At 35.8% G+C, this 25,570-nt stretch overlaps 1 protein-coding gene across 1 annotated transcript in view; it reads left to right on the forward strand.

Moving 5' to 3' along the window:
• Nucleotides 1–39: 39 nt before the first annotated feature.
• Nucleotides 40–25,570, forward strand: part of LOC308269622 (vomeronasal type-2 receptor 26-like) — a gene marked incomplete at both ends in the record, with an annotated part of 30,409 nt that continues 4,878 nt past the window's right edge. Inside the window, 6 exons of the mRNA XM_080704989.1 lie at nt 40–156; nt 3,913–4,076; nt 4,546–4,843; nt 8,428–9,237; nt 22,314–22,535; nt 23,158–23,281. Coding sequence (XP_080561115.1) covers nt 40–156; nt 3,913–4,076; nt 4,546–4,843; nt 8,428–9,237; nt 22,314–22,535; nt 23,158–23,281 — 1,735 coding nt within the window. The remainder of the gene's footprint in view (nt 157–3,912; nt 4,077–4,545; nt 4,844–8,427; nt 9,238–22,313; nt 22,536–23,157; nt 23,282–25,570) is intronic.

Genomic DNA, 25,570 nt, shown 5'->3' on the forward strand with positions numbered 1-25,570 from the left:
AAAAAGTAATGGATAGGAAATGAACAATGTTATGAAAGTATGAATCAAAAGTGTGTCTTGAATGACTGTGTGGCCCTGGTCCTATCATCAAGTGCCCCTGTCATCACGGGAGGCCACCATTCCAGGGAGCAGAGCTCGGGGTCAGGTAAACAGATGGTGAAATTTAACAGCCCTGAGGACTGATGGAGATGTGCAGTGTGTCTGTCCCACCGTCCTCTGAATAGTTTTCTCATCTTAAAAAACAGGTGCAGGTCTAGCAAAAGATTAAGGGTAGAATGAAATAGGATCATCCATTTGGAAACATAATATCTGCTTAAAATATGCCTTCTTATGGTGAGTTTACACTGGCTGTGACTTTCTTCTTATTTAAGCAAAAATGAATTTTTAAGAAATCCTAGAGTCTAGTGGTAGAAAGATTGTGGCATGTGTTTCTCATTCATGATGCTGCTTATAAAATGAGAGCTACAAATTTAGGTTTTGGACTGTCTAAATAGTGACTGTGATCGGGTGATTCATCATGGATCGAAGCTTAGGCAAGCTCTGTGGGAAACAGAAGGGGAACCTGAGGGTAGAGACAGAGCCTCAGCACTGGGCCTCAACACAGCAGTGGAGAAGAAAGACCTATGGAGAGAGAGGGAGAGGAACCATCAATATGGGAGAGTGTGTTTTTCTGAAATGTTCAGAACTTTCAGACCTTTTCTCTTTTACATCTTGCCTTAGGATAAGGAATTATCATTTACAATTTATTAAATTCATTATCCAGCATTTAGATGTGTCTGGACATAAATGTGGATCATGAGATGAGGTTTAAGTCCTGGAATGTGAGGGAACAATTGTAATTAAAAGGGCCTGGAGAAATGTAGACTAATTTTTTTTAACGTGTCTTTTTAGGAACTTCTTTTTCTAGTAAAGCAATTCCTGTTGGCACACTGTTACCAGCTTATCATAGGATAAGGATCGTGGATAATTTCCTCACACTTGTTTTCTGAAGCTCATGTTTAATTGTTGCGTACTCTCAGGTGGAGAAGTCTTTGCTGATGCGTGGCAGCCATAATCAAAGAAATAGAGGTTTCAGTAATCACTGACTCCCAGTTTCTGTCAGATCACGTGAATGTGGGTTGTTTTGGCATAGCAGTTGCAGGTCATTTAAAGCCCTGAGGCTTGAGAGGAATTCTTTAGGCCCATTAAATCAGACACAGCTCTCACCTGGCTAAAGAACATCAGATTGATGGCATTTTTAGCCTATCTCAATTCCCAGTTATGACCTGCCTTCCGTGTTTCCCTAACAAATAGATCTTTAACTAAATTTAAGAAATAGCTAACCTTTTGGCAGGAGCATACACAAATGTTTAACTATCAACTGTATGATCCTCATCAAAAGTTCACTAGTTTAAAATACTTGTTACCTAGTTTGATAAGAAAATAATGTATAAATGTATATAGCAAAAGCATTAATCATCTCTTGACTTTGGAAAGATCAATTCCATATTTAATATTACACTAAACAAAAAGTTTTAGTTTTTGAATCCCAGAAATCCTTGAAAAGGAAGACAGACACAAATTATTCATTCATACCCTTAGCACGGCTGTGAAAAGAGTTAAATTAAGAAACCAAGTACACATTGAAATGCCTAAGATCAGAATGAGTTCAAATATTTGGCCACATGGAATATTATCATCTTAAAGAGGAGGAGTGATTCTGTAAGCAAATATGTTTTCACATCATACCTTGTGCATTATAAAGATGAGTATTTAACTCTCACTGTTCATTTTTAACTGACAAAATTTTTCTTGCTGGTCTGGGCTTGGTTGTCTGTACCTTTGGCCAGCCGTATCTCTACTCAAGAAATCTTCCCAATAGAATGCAACAGGATGAGACTAAGTCACTCTTAAAATCCTTTGCTAGACTGTGTTTCAAGTATTAAGTGTAAAACATAAAATTGACAATTAGTGTGACTGTAGAGGCCTTCTGATTTTGTTTTAATTCTGTAGATTGTGTTTAAACCATTCAAAACTTGATTACTGATTTTGAGATACTGAGTGGTACGGCACAGTTGTCACTTTTGAATTGAATGTGTACAACAGTCCTGTGATGTTTATAGGGTATACCCTGGGATAGCTTCAGGTGCTGGAATTAAAGCTGATCTGTTATCACAAGAGAAAAAAGAAGTTCACCAGTTTAAATGTACTGAATGTGCGCCAACAGTGTCAAAATAGATGTCAAGTTAAAGCTATGTCAGCTGTGGTACAACAGCCTCTCGACAATTATCTAAACTCCCTGTTATTTTTTTAACAATTATAAATAAAAGAATAAAATACCCATGTACTATTTAAGAAATTTTCACTCCATAAGCAAGGTAATGGCAATTATCTTACTTAAGAAATACCAGTACCCATGAGGTATCTTTATATCCTTTCCCAAGTGCATTCTACTGACTTTAGTTCTCCAAACGGAAGATTCATTCTTAATTTTGAATTAGTAATTGCTTTTCTGCCTTTTTCCATTCTCAAATAATACTCTGTTGAATTTTACCGTTTGTCAATATCATGTAAGAAACTCTTCTACTATGTGTAGTCTTCTGTGATTTTCGCTATGTCTCAAGTCTATTTTAAGGGCTTATACTTGTATTGGTTAACATTATATCTATGTTTCATTCTTTTTTACTTCTGTGTATTGTATCTTGATATATTAGACTGTATTCATAGGAAATTCTACTCCTTAGAAATATTTGAAGTATTTTATGGTTTCTACATCTGGACACTTTCTATATCAAAAGGTATCTCTCTGTCAAAAAATACTAATCTGTTTTCTAAATTATGCCTGTAATAATTTAAATTTTTAATACTTTATTAAATATTCTATAATTTCGCATTTGTTTTCATTAAACATTTATATTCATTACTGCATATGTTAATACAGAATAATGGGCTTCATTGTGGCATATATTCACATTTATATTACATACTTTGCATGTGTCTATCACCACAACCATTTTACCTTTCTCACTCTCCCCTATCTTTGATCTCTTCTAAAAGTTTCACTTCTACATCTGTGTCATCCTGGTTTAGACAGTACATATGTCATAAAAATATATAATTCTTGTGCTTCTGAGTCTGAGGATTTCCCTAACATAAGGATATCCAATTCCATGCATTTTATGCAAATGGCATTATATTGGATTTATTCATGGCAAAAATAACAGTCCATTGTGTCCATACAATACATTGTTTATGCATTCATACGTCCATGGCCAGTTGAGTGGATTCTGTGAAATGTGTTTTGCAGAAATGTATACAAGATTATTCAAGCATTAGGCTCCACTCTGATCTTTGATATTCTCCTTCCTGAGATACGGGACTCGCTATCTTATTAACTTTTGATAGCAATGGAGAAATCATTTGGACGAAGCTTCTTGACTCATGCTGGTGTAATTTCAGTATAGTAAGTACCCTATGGTACTTGGCATCTCTAATTACTCTGAAACCACTAAGGATACAAAATCCTTAGAAGTGTTTTCTGATTTAAAGTTGTTTTTGATGATGTTTTTTGTATGAGAAACAGAACCAGGTGTGAAGTTAGAGAGTTTTGGCCCCTTGGAGACTGACATTAACTGTATGAATGCACCACGGATTGATGGTGGAGCAGATGCAAATCAAACACACTCCAAGAAAACAAGGCAGTGTTTACGTATAGCACATTACATCAGGCCCAAGCCAAAGCTTTAATAACTGGCCCCATGTCACATGGAGAGGCCTGTGTTTGAACACAGTGCTGTTAGTCACGAGCATCTCTTGAGAAGATTCTCAATACACTCTATTTCTAAGGTGTTGTCAGTTATGCTAATATTTGTCAGTGTTAATATGAAATTACCTTTTGCTTTTCCTCTTCTTGTCACTTTCTTTTTATTCCAGGAGCAAAGTTCTACCCTCTTATCAGCTATCCCTGCTTCTCCGGGCTACTATCAGGATGGAGATGTCATTATTGGTGGGCTCTTTTCCCTAAGAGCGACTCTTAGGGACACCAAATATATGTTTGGATTTCAGGATACAGTGCATTTGCCAGATTTTGTTTTTGCGTAAGTATGTGGCTTCTCTGTACTGCACAGACCGGTGAAAATGCATTCCGAAGCTGATAATTACTTTTTTATGGAGAAAGATGTAGAATATTGTGTTATAAACTTTTGGCTTAAATTACTTTATTTGACATCATATTTGTGTGGCCACATTATTTCCTCCTGAGCTACATCCCATTATATAAGACAAAAACCATACCATGAAATTTAAAATTTATATTATTTTAATTTTCATTTACTTCATCCCCTGAACTTTTTTTCTCAGAGTTAAACTGCACCTTAAAATATCACAATGGTAAATTTTATTGTAAATGAGAATGCCAATCGGATTTATTTGGGCACCAAAATTCTCAACTTTTTCAACTTAGAATGTCCTATTCATTTCATAGATTTTCACTTGGATTTTTCTGCATGACTCTTTCTGTTTTACAGTAAATAGCAATAAAATAACCTTTTCTCCTTTGTATTCTAGAGCTCTCACCAAGCACTATCAGCACCTGCTGGCCATGGTGTTTGCTGTGGAACAAATCAACAAGGACGTGAACATGTTGTTCAATCTGTCTCTGGGCTTCTATATCTTCAACACAGATTTTATTGCGATGAAGGCCACGGAGAGTTCCATGTCTCTGCTTTCAGGAAAGAGTCCTCCAGTCCCTAATTACAACTGCAGGGCTGAGAAGAAAGATGAGCTGGTGGCCGTGATAGGAGGCGTTTCTACAGTATTATCAACCCCGATTTCTCGAGTGTTATCTCTTTACAATATACCACAGGTAAGTAAAAAAAAAAAATCTAACTTTTAAGGCTAACCATAATACAGTATTATTATATTACTTTTCTTCTTGAAATTCTTGTAGTTAGTTGAAAAGTATATTAGATGAGGCTACCAATATTTTTCCCTTGTTAATATTCATTTACTCATGCTGATGCTTATATTTTATGTATATATGTGTAAATATATATATAATTAACCTTATCCATTGGTCATGAGATGATGGAGGGATAATTTTTTCTCATTCATATTTAAAAAAATTCCTTTTTGCCTTTCCATACAACAAATGCAGTTTTTCCAAATATAGTTTTAAAAAATAGTCTTTATGTCACATGTGTTTCAAGTATGCAGTTCTGAAACAAATTCCTTAGAAAGTATTCAATTTTGGAAAAATATAAGTACACAGAAAAAATAGACTAATTAAATGAGCCTTACATATACATCAAGCTTCAACAAATTAAAAAATACGATCATCTATTTATTTGTCTTATCTATTAAAGTGGCTTATTTTATTGCATCTAGTATGTTTTCTAAAGTGGATTCTGTTTTCTTTCTAAATGCAGATGCTAATCTTTTTTATACTTTAATGATTTTTTCTCTTTAAATACTAAAAATATGTATTAATTCATCCAGCAAATTCACAAGCAATTAATAAGCACTTATCTTCAAAAATAAAAGTTTTGCAATTGATAAGTATAAAGTCTCTATTAAGTATTCAAATTTAGGTAACTGATGAGCAGTTGGATATATATAGATATATAGTTTCAATTAAATTGTAGGGAGGACATATAAATATGAACGATCATTTAGAAAATGTGTTTGTGAAAAAGGGAAAGATCCCAGTTGGGACCATGGGGGTATTTTGATATTAGAAGCTTGAAAAGATAGTGGAATTTCAGCAAAGGAGAGTTATAATGTGTACCATATTCTAGAAAATACATTGAGGAGAGGGAGGAATGCTGGTTTCCAAACACCATTTGTTGAAAAGTTTGTCCATTCTCAAACATAGAATGGTGTTTTGTACCTTTGTCGAAAATCAAATGGTTGTGTGTGGATTTTTTGTATGTCCTATTCTGTTCCATTGGTGTATATGCTTGTTTGTTTTTGTGCCAATACCATGCTTTTTTGTTACTAAGCTCTCTACCATAATTTATTTATTATTATTATTATTATTATTATTATTAATTATTTTTTTGTGTGTGGTACTGGGGTTCCTGGAAGCCCTTCTACCTCCGAGCTACACTCCCAACCTATTTTATATTTTTGAAACAGGTCTCTTACGCCAGCGCGGCTAGCTTCGAACCTGCGCGATCCTCCTGTCTCCGCCTCCCAAGCGCGGGGATTACAAGCATGCGCCATCACGCCCGACTGTACTATAATTTACAATCAGTAATTGTGATGCATCTTTCATGGTTCTTATTATTGATAACTGCTGTTGCTATTGTATGTCTTTTGTTTCTCCATATAAAATTTATGACACATTTTTATTCTGTTCATAATGAAATTTTATTATGATAGTGAGTATATTAATTCTGTAGAATGTTTTGTTAGAATGGCTATTTTGATAATATTTATTTTGTGTAACCAAGAGCCTGGGAGATCATTGCTTTTAATATCTTCAATTCCTTTCTTTAGTCTTTTATAAATTTTCATTATAGAGTTTTTTCTTACTTGATTAGCAGTATTACCAAGTATTTTATAGGTTTTTGAGGTTATTGTGAATGGAATTATCTTCTGAATTTCTTTTTCAGTGGACTCATGGTAGACATGTAGAAAAGCTACTGCTGTTTTAAAACAGATTTTGGATTCTGCTACTTTGCTGAGTTTATTAATCATCTCTCAATGTCTTTTGGTTGACTTTTTATGATGATAGGATGACATCATCTGTAAATAAAAATAATTTCAGTTCTTTTCCTATTTGAATTCTTTTATGTTTTTCTCCTGTCTTATTACTCTTGCAAGAGTGTCAAGTGCTAAATTGAAAAGGAGTTATGAGAATGGGCATCCTTGTCTTGGTCCTCATTTTAAAGGGAATTCCTGCAGTTTTTCTTTATTCTATGTGATGTTGGTTTTGAGTTTATTGTATGTTACCTTAGTAATGTTGAGGTAAGTTCCTTCTATCCTAATTTTCTGCAGTGTTTTATGATGAATGAGTGTTGGGTTTTGTCAAATGCTTGTTTAGCATCTATTGAGACGATCATGTGATTTTTGTCTTCAGTTCTACTTATGTGGTTAATGAAATGTATTAATTTGCAATGTTGAATCAGATTTGCATCCCTGGAATAAAACCAACTTGGTCCTAATATACAATTTTCTTGGTGTGGTTTTGAATGAATTTCATTAGTATTTTGTTTAGAGTATTTTGCATCTATGTTCATCAAGGGTATTGGTTTGTAATTTTTTTTTTTTTGCCTGAAGTATCTTTACTTGCTTTTGGTTTTAAGATGATACTGACCTCATAGAAGGAGTTTGGAAGGATTCCATTACTTTTGAATATAATCTGTGAAGCATTGTGTTTAGTTTTTTCTGTAAAAGTGTTATAGAATTCAGCTAGAAATTCATCTGAACCTGGACTTTTCTTTGGTGTAATATTTTTGTTGCTGTTTTTGTGTCTTTGGTTGCTATTGGTCAGTTTAGGTTTCTTATATAATCTGGGTTTAATTTAGGTACATTTTATGTGTAAAGAAATCTGTTGACTTCTCTATTTTCCAGTTTATTAAATTATAAATTTTCCAAATTGTTTTTGATGATCCTCTGCATTTTCTCACGGTCTGTGGTGTGACCAACTCTTTGAAGCCAATAGTAGATGGCCTAAAATGAGTTCTGGTCAATGGCCATTTGAATTAGCATATTTGTCAAAATTGGCCTAGTCTTGAAAATACTAAGAAACTTTGGCGATATCTGATACAATAGGTTCAAAAGGAAAAGTAAAGAGACACGTAGGAACAGTAGTAGAGAAAACTCAACTGAGTCTTCTCTGAATTCGGGTAGAAACTTGGGAGTAGATGTAGGGTTAGGACACAATAGATTATATATGAAGAGAAGGGAAAACATTCAGATGTGAATCTTTCATTTTGTGATAGCTAAATATGTATTTTAAAGGTAAAAGGAAGGCATGGGGATGGCTCGATATCCTAGACTTCTTTCTATTTTGAATTATAAAGTGCTTAATATATTTGTCTTCTGAGTTAGATTATAATGTAGCCTTAGAAAAATATCTTAGAGGATTAATAATTTATTACTTCTGTGATCAAAAAGCATAGAGCTCAATACTAGAAACTGTATATAATTATGATTTTACAATTGTATATAATTCTGAAATTATATACAGTGTATGAAATTTCTTTACTTGATAAGAAGTGTAGATCAATGCTTTTTGAGTTATTTTCAGATATACATTTAAAAGGAATATGTGTCATGGTATAAATATATAAGAAGTGGAAATCAAGTAATGAGTGAAATAAAATATATGGCTATTTCTTCATAAAGTGGTTTCTTTAATTGTTTTAATTCCACAGTACGTGTAAGAAATAGAATGAAGTAAATTTTTGATGAATATGCATCATAATTTTGTCTTCTATTTAGATCAGCTATGGTCCCTTTGACCTCAGTCTCAGGGACAGAGTCCAACTTCCATCTCTTTACCAGTTTCCCAGGGACTCTACACCTCTGTATCAGGGGATTATCCGACTTCTGCTGCACTTTGGTTGGGTCTGGGTTGGCCTTGTGGTCCCAGATGACATCAGGGGAGAAATGTTCCTCAGGGACATGACCCAAGAAATGGCCAACAATGGACTGTGTGTTGCATTTGCAGAAAGGATTCCAGAGTTTCCTGCTGAGGACACAGTTGAACGTGACAATTTTCAACTGAAAATCATGTATACCGATGTTAGTATTGTATTTGGTGACACATATTCTCTTCTGAGATTTGTATATAATATTTTTTGCATTGATATAACTGGTATTATCTTTGTCACAATCTCTGATTGGGATTTAACAACAATACCCTTTGAACCAAGTCAAAGTTATACGTATTTTGGTGGAGGATTATCATTTTCTGTCCACATGGATGAGATTCCTGGTTTTAAAGATTTTCTCAGAAGTGTTCAGCCTGCAAAATATCCTCATGATATCTTTATCCAGGATGTGTGGTCTATGATATTTGAATGTCCACATCTGTCTAAAGGTGGGATTAGAAAATTGAGTCGATGTGCACAAAATGACACCCTGGCAAGTCGAAGTCTAGATATTTGGGACATGAACACCTCAGCCCAGAGTCACAAGGTGTACGCTGCTGTGCATGCCATTGCCCAGGCTCTTCATGAACAACTCTCACTTCAAGTGGAAGAACAATCTTTTGAGAAAGACGAGAACCTGACTCCTCATCCTTGGCAGGTAGGAGCAGCTCATTCTTGTGTTATTTTAGGTTAATTGGCTGTGGGTTTTCCTTTTAATTTTTTGATTCTTGATCGTTTAATAGCTTTCTTTTTATAAGAAATGATACTTATAGCAAAGCTCTTTCAGAAGATTGATCTTTTCTGCCTTGATAATCTAAATATTCCATCACAAAACTAATCATAGTTTTTGGTAAAAAGTTTACCAGATACTGAGCTTATTTCATCAATAATATTTTGGGTCTTATGTGCTTATACTTTTTTTGTTTTTGATTCTTTGAGAACAAATAAAACATCGAAACACTCCATGTGGCCATTTAAATAATTTTGTGTTATAACCCAAACTGTCCTCTTTTATTTTACTAAGTATGTATGACCTACATCTTAGTTGTCTTCTTCATTAATGGTCAATGATGTTGACTTTGGCAAAGATAGCTCTATTCAATGAGTTTATCATATTACTTCTGGGGATATTCATATGTATATAGAAATAGGCAATTATGAAATAGGTTCTTTTTATTTTTTCTTAATAATAGTGATTTGCTCTATAATATATTGTAAATATCCCATATAAGTAAGTAGATTTCTCATTTGTTTTCATTTTACCATTATATTTTACTGTTGGAAGGATTTTTGATTTAACAAACTATTGATTCATTTGCTAATGAACATGTTTTCATATGTTATTTGTCATTTAATTTCAGTTTGTCGTGTCCAACTTCTCCACACTTTTCTAGTTTTGGTCTAAGTTTTATTTTTACTTATGAATATTTTGAATATAGGCTTTCAAATATGTTTATTGAGCACATTTTATCCTCTGTGATCTGATGATTATTTTATTTTGATTATCAAATGATCTTATTGTTTCTGGAGTTCAATTTATTATTTTTCTCCTTTATGGTTAATAATTTTTGTCCTATTCATTTTTTCTTTATGGTTAATGCTTTATATTCTACATTAAAGCACAAAAATATCCTATGGATTTCTTCTATTTCATTGCTTTTAATTTCATATTTAGATAACAATAACACTTGAAATTTATTTCTCTGCATTTTGTGTAATACCAGGATTCACATAATAACTCTTTACTATGGAAAACCATGTTTCTAGCTGAAATTATGAAAAAGTTATCTCTAAATCTCTATTTTCTTTCATAAATTGTCTTATATTGATTTTAATTTGTGAACTTTTATATGCTAAATTAATCTTGTGTGAGTCCTGCAGAATTTGCATAATCAATATAATTTCCTAATCAACAACAATGTACTTTTTGCTGTAGAGCTGATTTGTAAAAATATTATTTTATTTTGTATTCTAGCTTATGGTTTGTAGTTGGTTTAAGATAACAATTCTACTTCTTATTTTACATGTGGAGAGCAAGATTTACCAATAATATTAATCAAAAAGATGAACCTTTAACTTTTTATCCCATTTTATATTCTTATGGCCTTTCTCAATAACTTGACCTGGTAAATCCAATTTATTTATAGACCTCAATTATGATTCTCTGCTTTATATATCTATTTATATGTCAATATCACCCTGATTTTATTACTGTTATTTTATGATGCAATCTGAAATTATGGCATGTAATGCCTATGGCTTATTGCTCTTGATCAAGATAGCCTTGGTGTTTGAGATCATTTGTGGTTCCATATACATTTTAGAATTGTTTTAAAAATCTTTGGACAATCTTACTAAAATTTTGATTGAGATTATGTTGAACCTTAACAAATTTTTGAAAACATGAGCATACAAATTATATTAGCCCTTTGAATCCAGGAATAAGGAGTGTATTTATAATTTTGTGTGCCTTGTTTGGGAAAATGTTTATCAGATCCTGAGCTTATTTCATAAATAATATATTGGCTCTTATGTGATTAGATATTTTTAAATTATTTTTGTTTCTCTGGGAACAATCATGAACAATCATGAAAGAGGTTCTTTTTATTTTTTTAATTTTTTTATTCGTGCACTGTATTCATACATCATATTGGGATAAAAAAAATCTTTTGTAGACATACATGCACAAATCGCTCAATTAACCCCTACCCAATACCCACCCCATTCCCTCCCCATCCCTCCTTCCCATGCTTTGCTTAGTGGTTGACATCTAGTATTATAGCAATTTATCCAAAATTAACAATGATAATCTCATATAACAGTTTTATTTGTCTGATACCAAGCTTTTGATGACTTAAAGATAGCAGTTCAATATATCTTTTTGCTTTCTTTCTTACCAGAGAATATTTTTTTCCTTTTTTTTAGGTGAAACTATCATACATTTATTTATTTATTTTTCAGAAAAAATCTATCCTAATATGGAATATGGACTCTAGATACCCAAAACGATCTCGAAAAAGAACAAAGCTAGAAGATGTATATTTTCTGATTTCAAACCATATAAAGCTACAATAATTGAAACAGTGTAGTATTGTTCTAAAGGCAGATATATAAACCATTGGAGTTAAATACAAGCCTAGAGCTAAATTCTTCCCTATATTATCAAGTTATTTTTGACAAGGTTTCCACGAACATTTGGTGGTAGAAATAATAATCTTTTAACTAAATATTGTTGAAAAATAATAATTACATGAAAAAGAATAAAATTGGACCCTTACCTAATCCCATATACAAGTATTAAATCAAAATAGATAAAAGACCTAAATATAAATCTTAAGACTATAAACTTTTAGGAGAAAATCTGGGTCATAAAACCTCACAACATTGAAATTGGCAGTGATTTCTTGGATATGATTTCAATGGCACAGGCAACAGAAGAGTATACAAACTCCCTAAAAAATAAAAAAAGATATTGTATATCCAAAGACAATGTAAACAGAGTTAAAAGTTACTAATAGAATTGGATGAAATATTTCCAAATGCTATATCTGAAGGTATATTAATATTCCTACTAGAAATCCTAAAAATTAACAACAATAAAGGCAAACAATACAATTTAGAGATAGGTAAAAGACTAACATAAGTAATGAATCTCCACAGATAACCAATCTTAGTTGTCTGTTGGATGGAAAATCTTGTTTCTCTGGTTCTGGTGAGTGTTACCTATTTCTTCTTTGTAGTTAATCTCTTTGAGTATTTTCTCTAGCGCTGGTTTTGAAGACATAAATTCCTTCAGTTTCTGTTTGTCATGGAAGCTTCTTATTTCCCCATCTAATTTGATAGAAAGTTATGCTGGGTAGGAAATTTTTGGCTGGCAGTTGTTTTCTTTCAGAGTTTGGAATATGTTACTCCAAGCCCTTCTGGCTCTCATGACTTGGTTTGGGAAGTCTGAAGTGATTCTAATTGGTTTGCCTCTGAATGTCACTTGGCCCTTTGTTTTTGTTGCCTTTAAGATTCTCTGCTTGGCTTCCACAGTGGTCATTTTGACAATGATGTGGCGTGGGGATCCTCTTCTCTGATCCTGTCTAAAGGGAGTTCTATAAGTTTCCTGGACCTGTGTATAGACCTCTTGCTCTATGTTTGGAAAATTGTCTGCTATTACTTCCTTGAAGAGATTGTTGATCCCTTTGGTTTCACCTTCTTTTTCTTCCTTATTCCAATTATTCTAGGTTAGCTTTCTTAAAATTGGCTCATATTTCTTCAATGTCAGATTCCTGCTGTTGGATATTTTTTTCTAGATTAGAAACTATGTGTTCATTTTTGGAGCGATCATCTTCTAGGAGCGAGATTCTATTCTCCATGTGGTCTAATCGGTTGTTTATACTTTGAATTGAGGCCTTTACTTCATTGATTGCATCCTTTATCTCTTTTTGGCTCTCTCTGAATTGTTTTCAAAACACCTCTATTATTTCTAAAGTTATTTTCCTGATTTGATCTTCTAGAAATCTCTGAATTTCTGTTTTATCAGGTTATGATGTTGTGGGGTTGTGGAAATTCATTGCTCCATTGTTATTCCTTTTTCCCATGTTTTCGGAAGTTTGTGCCTTCTCTGGGTTCTTCCCTGAGTCACTATGACTTCACTTAAGGTGCTCTGGATCTTGAGTCTGTGGTATCTCAGTCCCCACTACTCTTTTACTGTGTTGTATTGCAAAGTCTCAGACTCAGGGAGTTAATCGAGGCTGCTTTAGACCATAGGGGGTGCCAGGTTGGTTGTTCTCCTGTGGGGAGTTGTGACTATGGTGTGATATCTCTCCCACCACCACTCCCCCACTGGGTCAAGTCCCTGGGAGTGCAGTACTGGGATTTCTCCTCTAGGGGCCGCAATTTGACTCACTGTTGTTGAGTGTGCTGATGGAGCTGTAGTGGACTCGGTGAATTCACTGCTGCTGCCGCCGGTGGCAATATGGTATCACTGTTACACCCTCGGCCTTGAGGCTGGCATATTTCTTCTCTGGTTTTGAGCTCTGCTCTAAGTCCCTGCAGGGTGTGCTATGCCCAGCCCCTGGGAGCTTTAGACGCACCCTGCGCTGAAAAATCTGCTGAATTGTGCCCGAATGATCCGCAGCTGCTCACCTCAGCTCGCTGTCCGCCACTCCTCTCTGGAGCCTGGTATGCTGTTGAATGCATTGGTCTGGTGCCGTCTGATGACCTCGCTGCTGCCGTCAGCAGTATGGCGCTGCTGCTGCGTCCTCGGCCGTGAGGCCGGCGTAGCTTCTCTGTGGCTCTGAGCTCCATTTTGAGTCCCCCTCCTCTCTGGGACCTGGTGCTGTGAGGGAAGTTGGCGCCTGCGTGGCTTCATGCCATGGCTCCAACCACAGCACTGTAGTCCGGTTTCTTTCTGGTGTCTTGTTTTTCCAGCCCTCTTTTTCTCTGTCCCTTGTATTTACAGCTTTTGTTTCTCTGCTGATGGTGTTTTCTGGCTATGAAAGGCGCTGATTTTGTGTTAATAGAGATTGGTGTTAGCGGAACTCGTAAGCCCCGCTTTTCTCCATCACCATCTTCCCGGAAGTCCTTATTTTTCTTAATAACAGTGACTTGCTTTATAGTAAATTGTAAATATCCCATACCAGTAAATAAATTTCTCATTTGTTTTCATTTTGCCATGATATTTTACTGTTGGCAGGATTAATGATCTTTTTTAAATTTATTTTGGTGGTACTGGGGTTCCTGGAAACCCTTCTACCTCCGGGCTACACTCCCAGATCTATTTTATATTTTTATTTGGAAAGACAGTCTCTTAAGCCTGTGAGGCTGGCTTTGAACCAGCGTGATCCTTCTGTCTCTGCCTCCCAAGCACAGGGATATCAAGCGTGCGCCACCACACCCGGTGAGGATTGATGATTTTTTAACCTATTATTTCCTTTATAGTTTTTTCTTTATGGTTGATGCTTCTTTTTACCCTACATCAAAGCAGAAAAAATTATCCTCTGGATTTCTTCTATTTCATTTCATATTTAGATAATAATAACATTTTAAAATTATTTTTCTGCATTGTGTGTAATAGCAGGATTCAGATAATTACTCTTAAGTATAGCAATCCATGAATCAAGCTCAAATTAGTAAAAGTTCTCTCTAAATCTCTATTTTCATTCATAAATTGTTTTATATTTATTTTAATTTGTGAACTCTTTTTTTCATGCTTCATTAATCAGGTGTCGGTTTCACAGAATTTGCATAACCAATATAATTTTCCAATCAACAAAAATATGTATTTCTGCATAGCTGATTTGTAAAAATATTATTAGTATTTTATTTTATGTTACAGCTCCTCATAACTTATCATTGGTTTAAGATAATAATTCTAATTCTCATTTTACCTGTGGAGAGCCAGATTTATTACCAATATTAATGAAAGTGATTTACTTTTAACCCCATTTTATGTTCTTATGGCCTTTCTCAATAACAACCTGGTAAATATCAGTTTATTTATGGATCTCAAATTTTTTCTTTGCTTTACAAACCTGTTTATTTTGTCAACATCACCCTGATTTTATTACTGTTATTTTATAATGTAATCTGAAATTATGGCATGCAATGCCTATGGGTTTATTGCACTTGATCAAGATAACCTTAGGTGTTTGAGATCATTTGTGGTTCCATATACATTTTAGAATTGTTTTTTGAAATTCTGAGGAAAATCTCACTAAAACTTTGATTGGGATTGTATTGAATTTTAATAAATTTTTGATAACATGGGCATATAAACTATATTTGAGTCCAGGAATAAGAGATGTATTTACAATTTTGTGTGCCTTTTCAGTTTCTTTCATTAACAGAGTATTCATTGTAGAGATGTTTTGCCTCCTTGTCTAAATTCATCTCTTAATAGCTTAGTTTCTTGATGCTATCCAAAAGAGCTAATTTTCCTTTTTTGGTGTAATTTGTGGATAATATAGAGAAACACACTCAATTTTTGTATTTTGATTCTGTATCCTGACACTTGACTGAATTGGCACATTGGGTCTAATTTTTTATTTTATATTCTTTTATGGATTCCGTTACGTTTTTAGACCATGACTGTTAGCATCTGGGGGAACTGTGCCCAGGGACCTTTGATGGATCCCTGGGAATAATTCCCCTCAAAAACACAAAAAACTGAGGATTCTTGTCCTGAGATAAGGATAGATATGCAATAGCCTGGACTTTTGCTGAGGATTTAAAGTAGTTTATTAAAAAGATAGAAATACAGAAGATAGTTACAGCCCTCATGTAGGGGTTGCTTCGAATAAAATTACTGAAGTACAAAACACGGAACAGACTTTTTATACACGACAACCTCCATCTTGTTTCACATAATTATAAGGCAGTAAAAGACCCTGTAAGGTTCCTCCCCTTACTTGCTAAGGTGTCTCCTTTCACGAGGTCAACCCCTCCTCCCACCCTAGCTAGATTATCCAATTATGTAAACCTGTCTTTAGAATGAGGATGAGGAAGTCCTAGTTCCCCTCTCCTATCGACTTGTTAATTACCTTTAGCTAGGTTAATTTACAATCAAATAGTTGCTTGCTTCTTGGCATAAATCCTTTCACAGAACTGCCCCTCACCCAATTTTTGAAATATATTTATTACTAATCAGAGCTTTCTCAAATCTTCCTAGGCCATTCCCAATACTGGTACAGATTCTTTTGGTTTTCTACACAGAAGATCATGCCATCTTCAAGCAGGTAGAAATGAGTTCACCTTTTCCTTTTTAATTTGAAGGCCTGGTATATTACTTTTTCTCCTGCCTTATTGCAGTGAATAAGACTTCTTATATTATGTTTAGTACAAAAAGAGAAACTGGACATTTTTTCTTCTTTTTTCTTCTTTTCTCTTCTTATAATAAAACATGCTTCAATTTTGTTTCTTTTCAAAAATATTTGGCTTTTCACTGTTGGATATTATGCTAATGTGTGGCTTTTAATACTTTTTAATTATTATATTGAGACCTCCTATATAGTATTATAATGAAAATGCTGGGCATGGAGCTGAGCCCTTGTAATCCAGCATTCAGGAGGTGGAGACCAGAGTTCACGGTTCATGGATAGCCTCAGCTATTTAGCTAGGTCCTTTGAAACTCAATGAGACTCTGTTTCAAAAAAAAAAAAAAACTAAAAAATTGGACTGGGGGTGTAGCTCAGAGGTTCAAAGACCCTGGGTTCCATCCCAGTACTACAAAAAATAAAAAATAAATAAAAGAAAAAGTGGATAGCTGGGTTCTAGGTGGCTCTATTCCTAGTCTTTAGAGAAATTTCCACCGTGATCTCTATAGGGACTATCTTAATATTCAACCCGTTTTGAAGTTTTTTCTCTTTTTATCCTTCACAAAAGTTTATTATTGTTCAACTTAACTATTGCCACTCTGACTGGAGTGAGACGACTATTCAGAGTACTCATTTGCATTTCTCTAATTGCTAAAGATGTTGAACATCTTATCATGGATCACTTTGCCATTTGTATCTTCTTTTGAGAAATGTTTGTTTACCTCATTTGACCATTTGTAGGGTTTTTATTTCTTAAGGTATTAGTTTTTTGATTTTTAAAATTTTTGGATACTAATCCTATCAGAAAAATAATTTGCCAAAGGTTTTCTCCCATCCTGCGGTCTCTCTGAATTCTCTTGCTTGTTTACTAAGTGATCAGAGGCCATTTATTAGATGCCCTCCCATTTATTAATTCTTGGTGTTATTTTTTTAGTTTAAGGCTGAAGAAGTCAATGACTGAACCAATTTGATGGGTTAATGTACCCTTTTATAGTGTATTTATGGGGATTCTTTCCCGGGACTTGGGAGGGAGAGACCTGAAATGAAGACACGGACAATTTTCTCTTGGACAACTGACAACTTTATTCTCTTGAACTAAGTTTTTATACCTTTTTCCCCTGCACCAAAACCACAACTTCAAAAGAAAGAAGAACATCAAAGTACAATCTCAAACACAATACAGAATGATTGATATAGAACATACGTCATGTGCTTGCAGAATACAATCATGGAGGGAAAATTAAGAAACAAGAAGAAACAAGGAGGCCTGGTTAAACATTATTAAGAGCATGATTACAGCCAGTTCCCGCTCTCACCGGTGGGTTGGGGGTGAGAAATTCCGGAAAGACCAGAAGTCACCCAGAGTCTCGGAAAGCTTGACCTTTCGCCAAACTGCCTTAACTCTTTCGGAACCTTTCGTTCCTCAGGCTTCTTCCATGTCCTCCATCATGTATTAATCCATTCCTGAATATGGGTCTCTAAAGATCACAACATCTCTCATTAAGTCCAAATCACAAAAGATTTGCCTTGGGATTGAGTTTTATTTTCAGTATTTTTTTATTTTTATTTTTTATTTTTATTTTTATTTTTTATTTTTTATTGGTGCACTGTATTCATACATCATAGTGGGATACAAACTTTTGTACACATACATGCACACATCGCCCAGTCAGCCCCCACCCTATCCCCACCCCATTCTCACCCCATCCCTCCTTCCCATGCTTGGCTTAGTGGTTGACATCTAGTATTATAGCAATTTATCCAAAATTAAAAATGATAATCTCACTTAACAGTTTCATTTGTCTGATACCAAGCTTTTGATGACTTGAAGATAACATTTCAATATTTCTTTTTGCTTTCTTTCTTACCAGAGAATATTTTTTTTCTATTTTTTAGGGGAAACTATCATATATTTATATATTTATTTTTCAGAAAAAAAATTTATCCTAATATGGAATATGGACTCTAGATACCCAAAACGATCTTGAAAAAGAACAAAGCTAGAAGATATATATTTCTGATTTCGAACCATATAAAGCTACAATAATTGAAACAGTATAGTACTGTTCTAAACACTGATATATAAACCATTGGAGTTAAATAAAAGCCTAGAGCTAAATTCTTCCCTATATTGTCAAGTTATTTTTGACAAGGTTTCCACGAACATTTGATGGTGGAAATAATAATCTTTTAACTAAATATTGTTGAAAAATAATAATTACATGGAAAAGAATAAAATTGGACCCTTACCTAATCCCACATACAAATATTAACTCAAAATAGATGAAAGACCTAAATATACATCTTAAGACTATAAACTTTTAGGAGAAAATCTGGGTCATAAAACCTCACAACGAAAAAGAAGCAGGGATGATGGCGACTGAGAAAAGCAGGGCTTAAGAGTCCCGCTAACAACCAATCTCCATTACCACAAAATCAGCGCCTTTCATAGCCAGAAAACACCATCATCAGAGAAACAAAAAAATCACCAGGCTCCAGAGAGAAAGCAGACTAAGAACAGAGCTCAGAGCCACAGAGGAGATACACCGGCCTCACGCCTGAGGACGCTGGTTTTGAAGACATAAATTCCTTCAGTTTCTGTTTGTCATGGAAGCTTCTTATTTTTCCATCTAATTTGATAGAAAGTTTTGCTGGGTAGGAAATTTTTGGCTGGCAGTTATTTTCTTTAGAGTTTGGAATATGTTACTCTAAGCCCTTCTGGCTTTCATGACTTGGTTTGGGAAGTCTGGAGTGATTCTAATTGGTTTGCCTCTGAATGTCACTTGGCCCTTTGTTTTTGTTGCCTTTAAGATTCTCTGCTTGGCTTCCACATTGGTCATTTTGACAATTATGTGGCGTGGGGATCCTCTTCTCCGATCCTGTCTAAAGGGAGTTCTATAAGTTTCCTGGACCTGTGTATCGACCTCTTGCTCTATGTTTGGAAAATTGTCTGCTATTACTTCCTTGAAGAGATTGTTGATCCCTTTGGTTTCACCTTCTTTTCCTTCCTCTATTCCAATTATTCTTAGGTTAGCTCTCTTAAAATTGGCTCATATTTCTTCAATGTCAGATTCCTGCTGTCGGATTTTTTTTCTAGATTAGAAACTATGCGTTCATTTTTGGAGTGATCATCTTCTAGGAGTGAGATTCTATTCTCCATGTGGTCTAATCGGTTGTTTATACATTACTTCATTGATTGCATCCTTTATCTCTTTTTGGCTCTCTCTGAATTGTTTTCAAAACACCTCTATTATTTCTACAGTTATTTTCCTGATTTGATCTTCTAGAAATCTCTGAATTTCTGTTTTATCAGGTTATGTTGTTGTGGGGTTGTGGGCATTCATTGCTCCATTGTTATTCCTTTTTCCCATGTTTTCGGAAGTTTTTGCCTTCTCTGGATTCTTCCCTTGGGTCACTATGACTTCACTTAAGGTGCTCTGGATCTCAAGTCTGTAGTATCTCAGACCCCACTACTTTTTTTACTGGGTTGTATCATAGAGTCTCCGACCCAGGGAGTCAATAGAGGCTGCTTTAGACTGTGGGGGGAGCCAGGTAGCACGTTTTCCTATGGTGTGATATCTCTGCCACCGCTACTCCCCCACTGAGTCAAGTCCAGGGAGTACAATACTGGGATTTCTCCTCTGTGGCCCGCAATTTGACTCACTGTTCTTGAGTTCGCAGATGTAGGTGTACTGGACTCGTTGAATTCGCTGCTGCTGCCGCCGGTGGCAATATGGCGCTGCTGTTACACCCTCGGCCATGAGGCTGGCGTTTTTCTTCTTGGTTTTGAGTTCTACTCTGGGTCCCTGCAGTGTGTGCTGAGCTCAGCCACTGGGAGCTTTAGATGTTCCCCGCGCTGAAAAATCCCGCCTGGCCGTTCCGCAGAGGCTCACCTAGGCTTGCTGTAGCTGTCCGGTGAACTCGCCACTGCCACCGGCAGTAAGACGCTGCTGCCGCATCCTCGGGCGTGAGGCCAGTGTATCTCCTCTGTGGCTCTGAGCTCTATTCTCAGTCCGCTTTCTCTCTGGAGCCTGGTGATTTTTTTTGTTTCTCTGATGATGGTGTTTTCTGGCTATGAAAGGCGCTGATTTTGTGGTAATGGAGATTGGCTGTTAGCAAGGCTCTTAAGCCCTGCTTTTCTCGGTCACCATCTTCCCGGAAGTCTATTTTCAGTTTTGGTGAGGATAAAAAAGTCAATCCATAGCAGAATTCTTTCTTTTACCAAGAGCTGTGGTCTAATGCATGCCATTTAGTTGGAGGATTCTTTTCCTTTGACCTTACATGCTCCCAACATGCCCTTTGCTGACCTACCTCTACTTCACACTGGAAAATTCTTAGCTCTTAGTACTGAAAATATTTTACCCCCTTTCTTCTGTTGTCTCCATTGGTAGTACCAGAATAGACATTATACCTGCTGAAATGTCCCATAGTTCTTAGATATTTTTTTCTTATTTTACATTTTATTGGGGAACTTTCTAATGATGCATGTTCAAGCTCAGTGGGTTTTTAAAATTTTTTTTCAGCACTATCCAGTTTACAGTTGGGACCATAAAAGGCATTTTTCTCTTAACCCTTAGTGGATTTCTAGCACTTCATTTAGATTTGTATTAAGTTTTTAATCTCTCTGCTTGCTTACTCACCTTGGCTTGCATAGTGCAACTTATCCTGAAGAGCTCTTGTGACATTAATCAAAGTCTTAACATTCTAGTCTGATGATTCTAAACCGTCAGCTGTATTTGGGTCTTGTTCTGTTGCACCCTTTGTCCCTAGGTAACATCGATGTTTTTCTTGTCTTTTAGCATGAAGTATAGTGAGGCCTGATGCATTGAGCACAAAGAACTGAGGCTCCTTTACTGAGCCTGTTTTATGAGGGTTCATTTTTCCTGCCTATTGCTTACGCTGTTCATATTGCTTCCTTTAACTGTAGCTGTCTGAGTTTCCATGTTCCTCTTCTCTCTTTGTTTTCTGCCTCACATATCTTCTCTGGGTTCCCTAAGCCTTCTAACCAATCTGATCTTTGCACTTTCTTAGTTTTACATAGATGAGCCCTGCTGCCTTGGGGATTGGGATGGGGGAGTGTTCCTTGATCTGGTGATAAGCCCTGTGAGTTTCAGTGGGCCTGTGCCCCAGACCTGTAACCTTCCAAGTGCTTCTCATCTCTTTATCTCTCCTTTAGGTGAGACAGGAAGGCTGGAAGGGACCTGAGCTGGGTGTGTATTTGCCTGCTCCAGGTTGACTGGGCTCCAATAAGGCAGTTTCCTTTGTCTGTGGGAAACAGTGTTCTGGGCATGTTTCAAAATACTGTTTGCTCCCCCTTCTGAATAAAGGAGGATGCTATTCTGTCGTCTTCACAGCGAGAAGGTGGTGGAGATCCTGGAGAAAACCCTGTGTCAATGTGCCCATCCCCCATTTCCACAATCCTAGGTCTCTAGGGGTTTTCATCTCACTGACAAGTGGGCACTTAGTCTGTGGAATCACTTCAATTCTGGTGTAAGTTTTAACACTAGTTCTTGGGTCCTGCTTTTTTTTTTCTTTCCAGCAAACTACCATTTTATTATTTGCCCATCTCTCTAGTTTTTATGACCACAGTCTGCCTTGTGAGCTACATTTTCTGATGTTTCTAATAATTTTTCCTTAAAATGAGAAGTTAGTGATTTTAAAAAGAGAGACAGTGTCCTCACTGACTCGCTGGGAGTCCTTGGAAAATTCAGTTTTCTCATTTTCAAAATGAAGATAACATTAGTAATTCACATATAGATTTTATGAAACCTATTTCCCAAAATATATAAAGCAAATAGCCATAGATGTTCCTTGGGTACATTTTAAACTCAATATAAGTGTGTGATGGAGACTTAGAAGAAAAGAGGTCATACCATTTGTTCCTGTTTCTAGGCTTTGTGAACTCAAGTTCTCAAAATTATTTCACTTTCAGCTCCACCCATTCCTGCAGAGAGGCCAACTGGAAAGAAGTGTTGGGAAGGGGAACATTATGAACAAGACGACCTCCACGACCCGGCTTGACATCTTTAACTATCAGTCTCTGTTGAATGGCACCAAAGCCCAGGTGAAGGTTGGAGAATTCACGTTCAAATCACACGGTGTCCAGCACTTATCACTAAATGATGAACTGATAACGTGGGGTGAGCGCGAAAAGGTGAGCATCCCCTTAGATGGGCATGCTGGGGATATTCCCCAGAATCCAGAGCGCTCACAGAGTAGGACTGAGGAAAACTCATGACCTCACTGGGTGGAGACTTCCCTTACTTCTCACTTCGCTGTAAGGACAAGTATGGGAACTTTCTGGCCTCAGATTCATGTGAAAACTGTTTCCTTATGTTTAGTTAAAAAAAAAAATTGTCTTTCCTGGTACAGAGTAAATGGACTTTTTGCCCACATAGTAAAATCAGAATTCTTGAAAGTTCATGGTATCAATGGTAATTTAAACATCTGATTCCAATGTGAGAAGTGAAATGAGTATTTATGGATGAAAATAGACTCTTTCAAAATAGACATAAAATGTAGTACTCGGATTTTACTGTAAATGGCATATTTATATTAGGTCTTGGTTAGACATTATTCATCCCCCAAATTCAGTGACACATTGAAAAGAGAGGTGGGGCATAGTATCGAGGAAAATCGGGGTCATTAGACATTTTCCAGGGGTTCCTAAGTTCTTAGTTAAGTTCTTATGTCACATAAAGTTCAGAATCTCCCACCTGCATGGTGTTGCTCAATTTGTTTCTGGACCAGCTCACCCTCTTCCATCTCTTACTCAGGATCCTTCTACTGATTGCTACACTAATTGTATCCCTGGCTTTAAAAAAGTGCCTCTTGAAGGAAAGCCAATCTGTTGCTTTGAATGCAGTATGTGCCCAGATGGAGAGTTTACAAATGAAACAGGTAAGAATTCCTAAAAAATTTTCAGAATGTGGAAAAGGTATAAGCTGAAACATGGCTTAATATTAAGTAAATTGAGAATTACAGAGACACAACCCTTCAGCTCTAAGGGAGAACACCTCCATTTTTTAGCTCAGGGAGCAGGTGCACCTGGCAGGAGGCTGTTAGTTCAGGTTGGTGGCGCCCCCTGGCTACCTCCAGGAGCAGATACTGTGCTCTCTGGGAGGAACCCTCCTCCAACTGGACTCTCAGGAATTAATGTGAAATAATAAATAATAAGTTATAATATTAGTTTTGAACATATAGAGGTAACCATATCATATTACAAGTAAACGGTTTTGCAAAAGTTTAAAGCAATTTTTTATAAGTGAAGAACAAAAGCTAAGAGTGATAAACATCTGTAATCCCAGTACTAGGAGGCCAAGACAGGAGCAGCCATCAGCAGGGACTAAGCAAGACAGTTTCCAAATAAAAAGTGAAAAGACCTATGAGTGTAGCTCAAAAGTAGAATGCCCCTGAGTTCAACCACTTTTCCAAAAGGAAAGAAAGAAAAAGAAATGAATCGTAAAATAAAATAGTGAAATAGTAAAAATAGCAAACCTGTGTAAACAATCGATTGGTTAGTAGTTGATTGGACAAGAGTGTCATGAGATTTATTGTAGGGAAAATGCATCTGAGGAACTGGTCCAGAACAGCCATGCAGGCAGCGTTAGAGGTAAGCAGGATGGCATGAGATCTGGATGCCAGGAGGAGCAACTCAAGGGATGGAGGAAAGATACTAAATGAAGGGATAATATCAGATGATTTTCAAAAATTGATAAAGTATAAATTTATCTCTACTCATATTTGTATGAACCAAATTAAAACATTCTAAATAGGAAAATGTAAAAATGATTATTGTATCAAGGCAACTGTGGTTAAATGCAGAATTGCATCAAAGATGTATATATATGTATATATGTGTATATGTATTTACATAATGGATTATATATTTATGTTTGTGTGTATATATTTATATACGTATGAGTGTATATATATCTATATATACATATACACATATACACATATATAACATACACACACACACACACACACACACACACACACACACACACACATATATATATATATCGGATTTTGAAAGAAGCCAAGGAGAAAAGATGGGCACATACAAATGAAATTAGTTCCTATGGAAAATAAACTTGCTTTCAATTACATTAAAAAAAAGTGACAATTGCTTGATTGACAGAAAAATTCTCAATAGAATTAATGAATGGGATTATTTAGTAGAATAGTATCTCTGATACCCTGAGAACAAATACACGTGCCTATAAGTAGGTGACAGTGGTTGTATTTGCCTCTTCTTGTTCTCCGTAACGCCTTGATAGTAGCCAGATATCACCCATGTTCATACTGAGGATGCTTTTTTGAGGATATTTCATATCCAGGGACAGAGATAAGTCATGGGCTGACTGTATTTAACTCTCAAGCCAGTTCCCTAGGCAACTCTGACTCCCTGCACAGTGTCCATCACATTTCACCTGGTCTCTCTCAGGTTAGCAACCTTCCCTGGTAACTTGTTTAGGCAGAGTCCTATCTTATTTAGACATTGTGGTCATCTGTGCTGTACTCTTCCTCACAATTTGTAATTCCTTTTGCTTTTGAAAATGTTAATATTTGAATATAAGCCTAGATGTGTCTTCTTCCTTTTTATTTCCACATTTTATTTACTTTTGTTCAAATTTTTATCATCTTCAAAAATTTTTTGAAGCAAACGTGGCTGTCATAGAGCCTGAGAATTTTATTATAAAACCCTTAATATATATTTCCAACATTTCTGTATCATTAAATCTTAGGTGTAGATCTTATACAACATTCTGTAGTTTTAAAAGTATAAAGTGTTTTGTAAGCTGGATTACTGCCCCATTGAAGCATTTTCGCTAATCTTATTTTGTATTTTATATCATGATAGCCTCCAGTGACATTAACTGTCTAGCCCAAGGATTCAGCCTGGTCATGTTTCCTCAGAAACTTATAGAGCAGAGGGCCTCTCCTGCTCCCCCTGGTGGTCAGCAGCCCTTGGTTCTTCCTTCAGTTAAACACTCCAGTCTCCCTCTGTCTTTGCCTAGCTTTCCTCTTTCCTTTCTGACTGCACACACTGTTTTCTTTTCCCATAATGTGCAGTGTATTCTGTCAGGGTGCACTGTAATGACCTCCCCAAACTCAGTTACCTATTCAGTGATCCTATTTCCAAATAAGGTGCTATTTCACAGGTATCTGGTGTTAGGGTTT

Source organism: Muscardinus avellanarius, assembly GCF_963383645.1.
Source record: "Muscardinus avellanarius genome assembly, chromosome: 11".
Classification (NCBI taxonomy): domain Eukaryota; kingdom Metazoa; phylum Chordata; class Mammalia; order Rodentia; family Gliridae; genus Muscardinus; species Muscardinus avellanarius.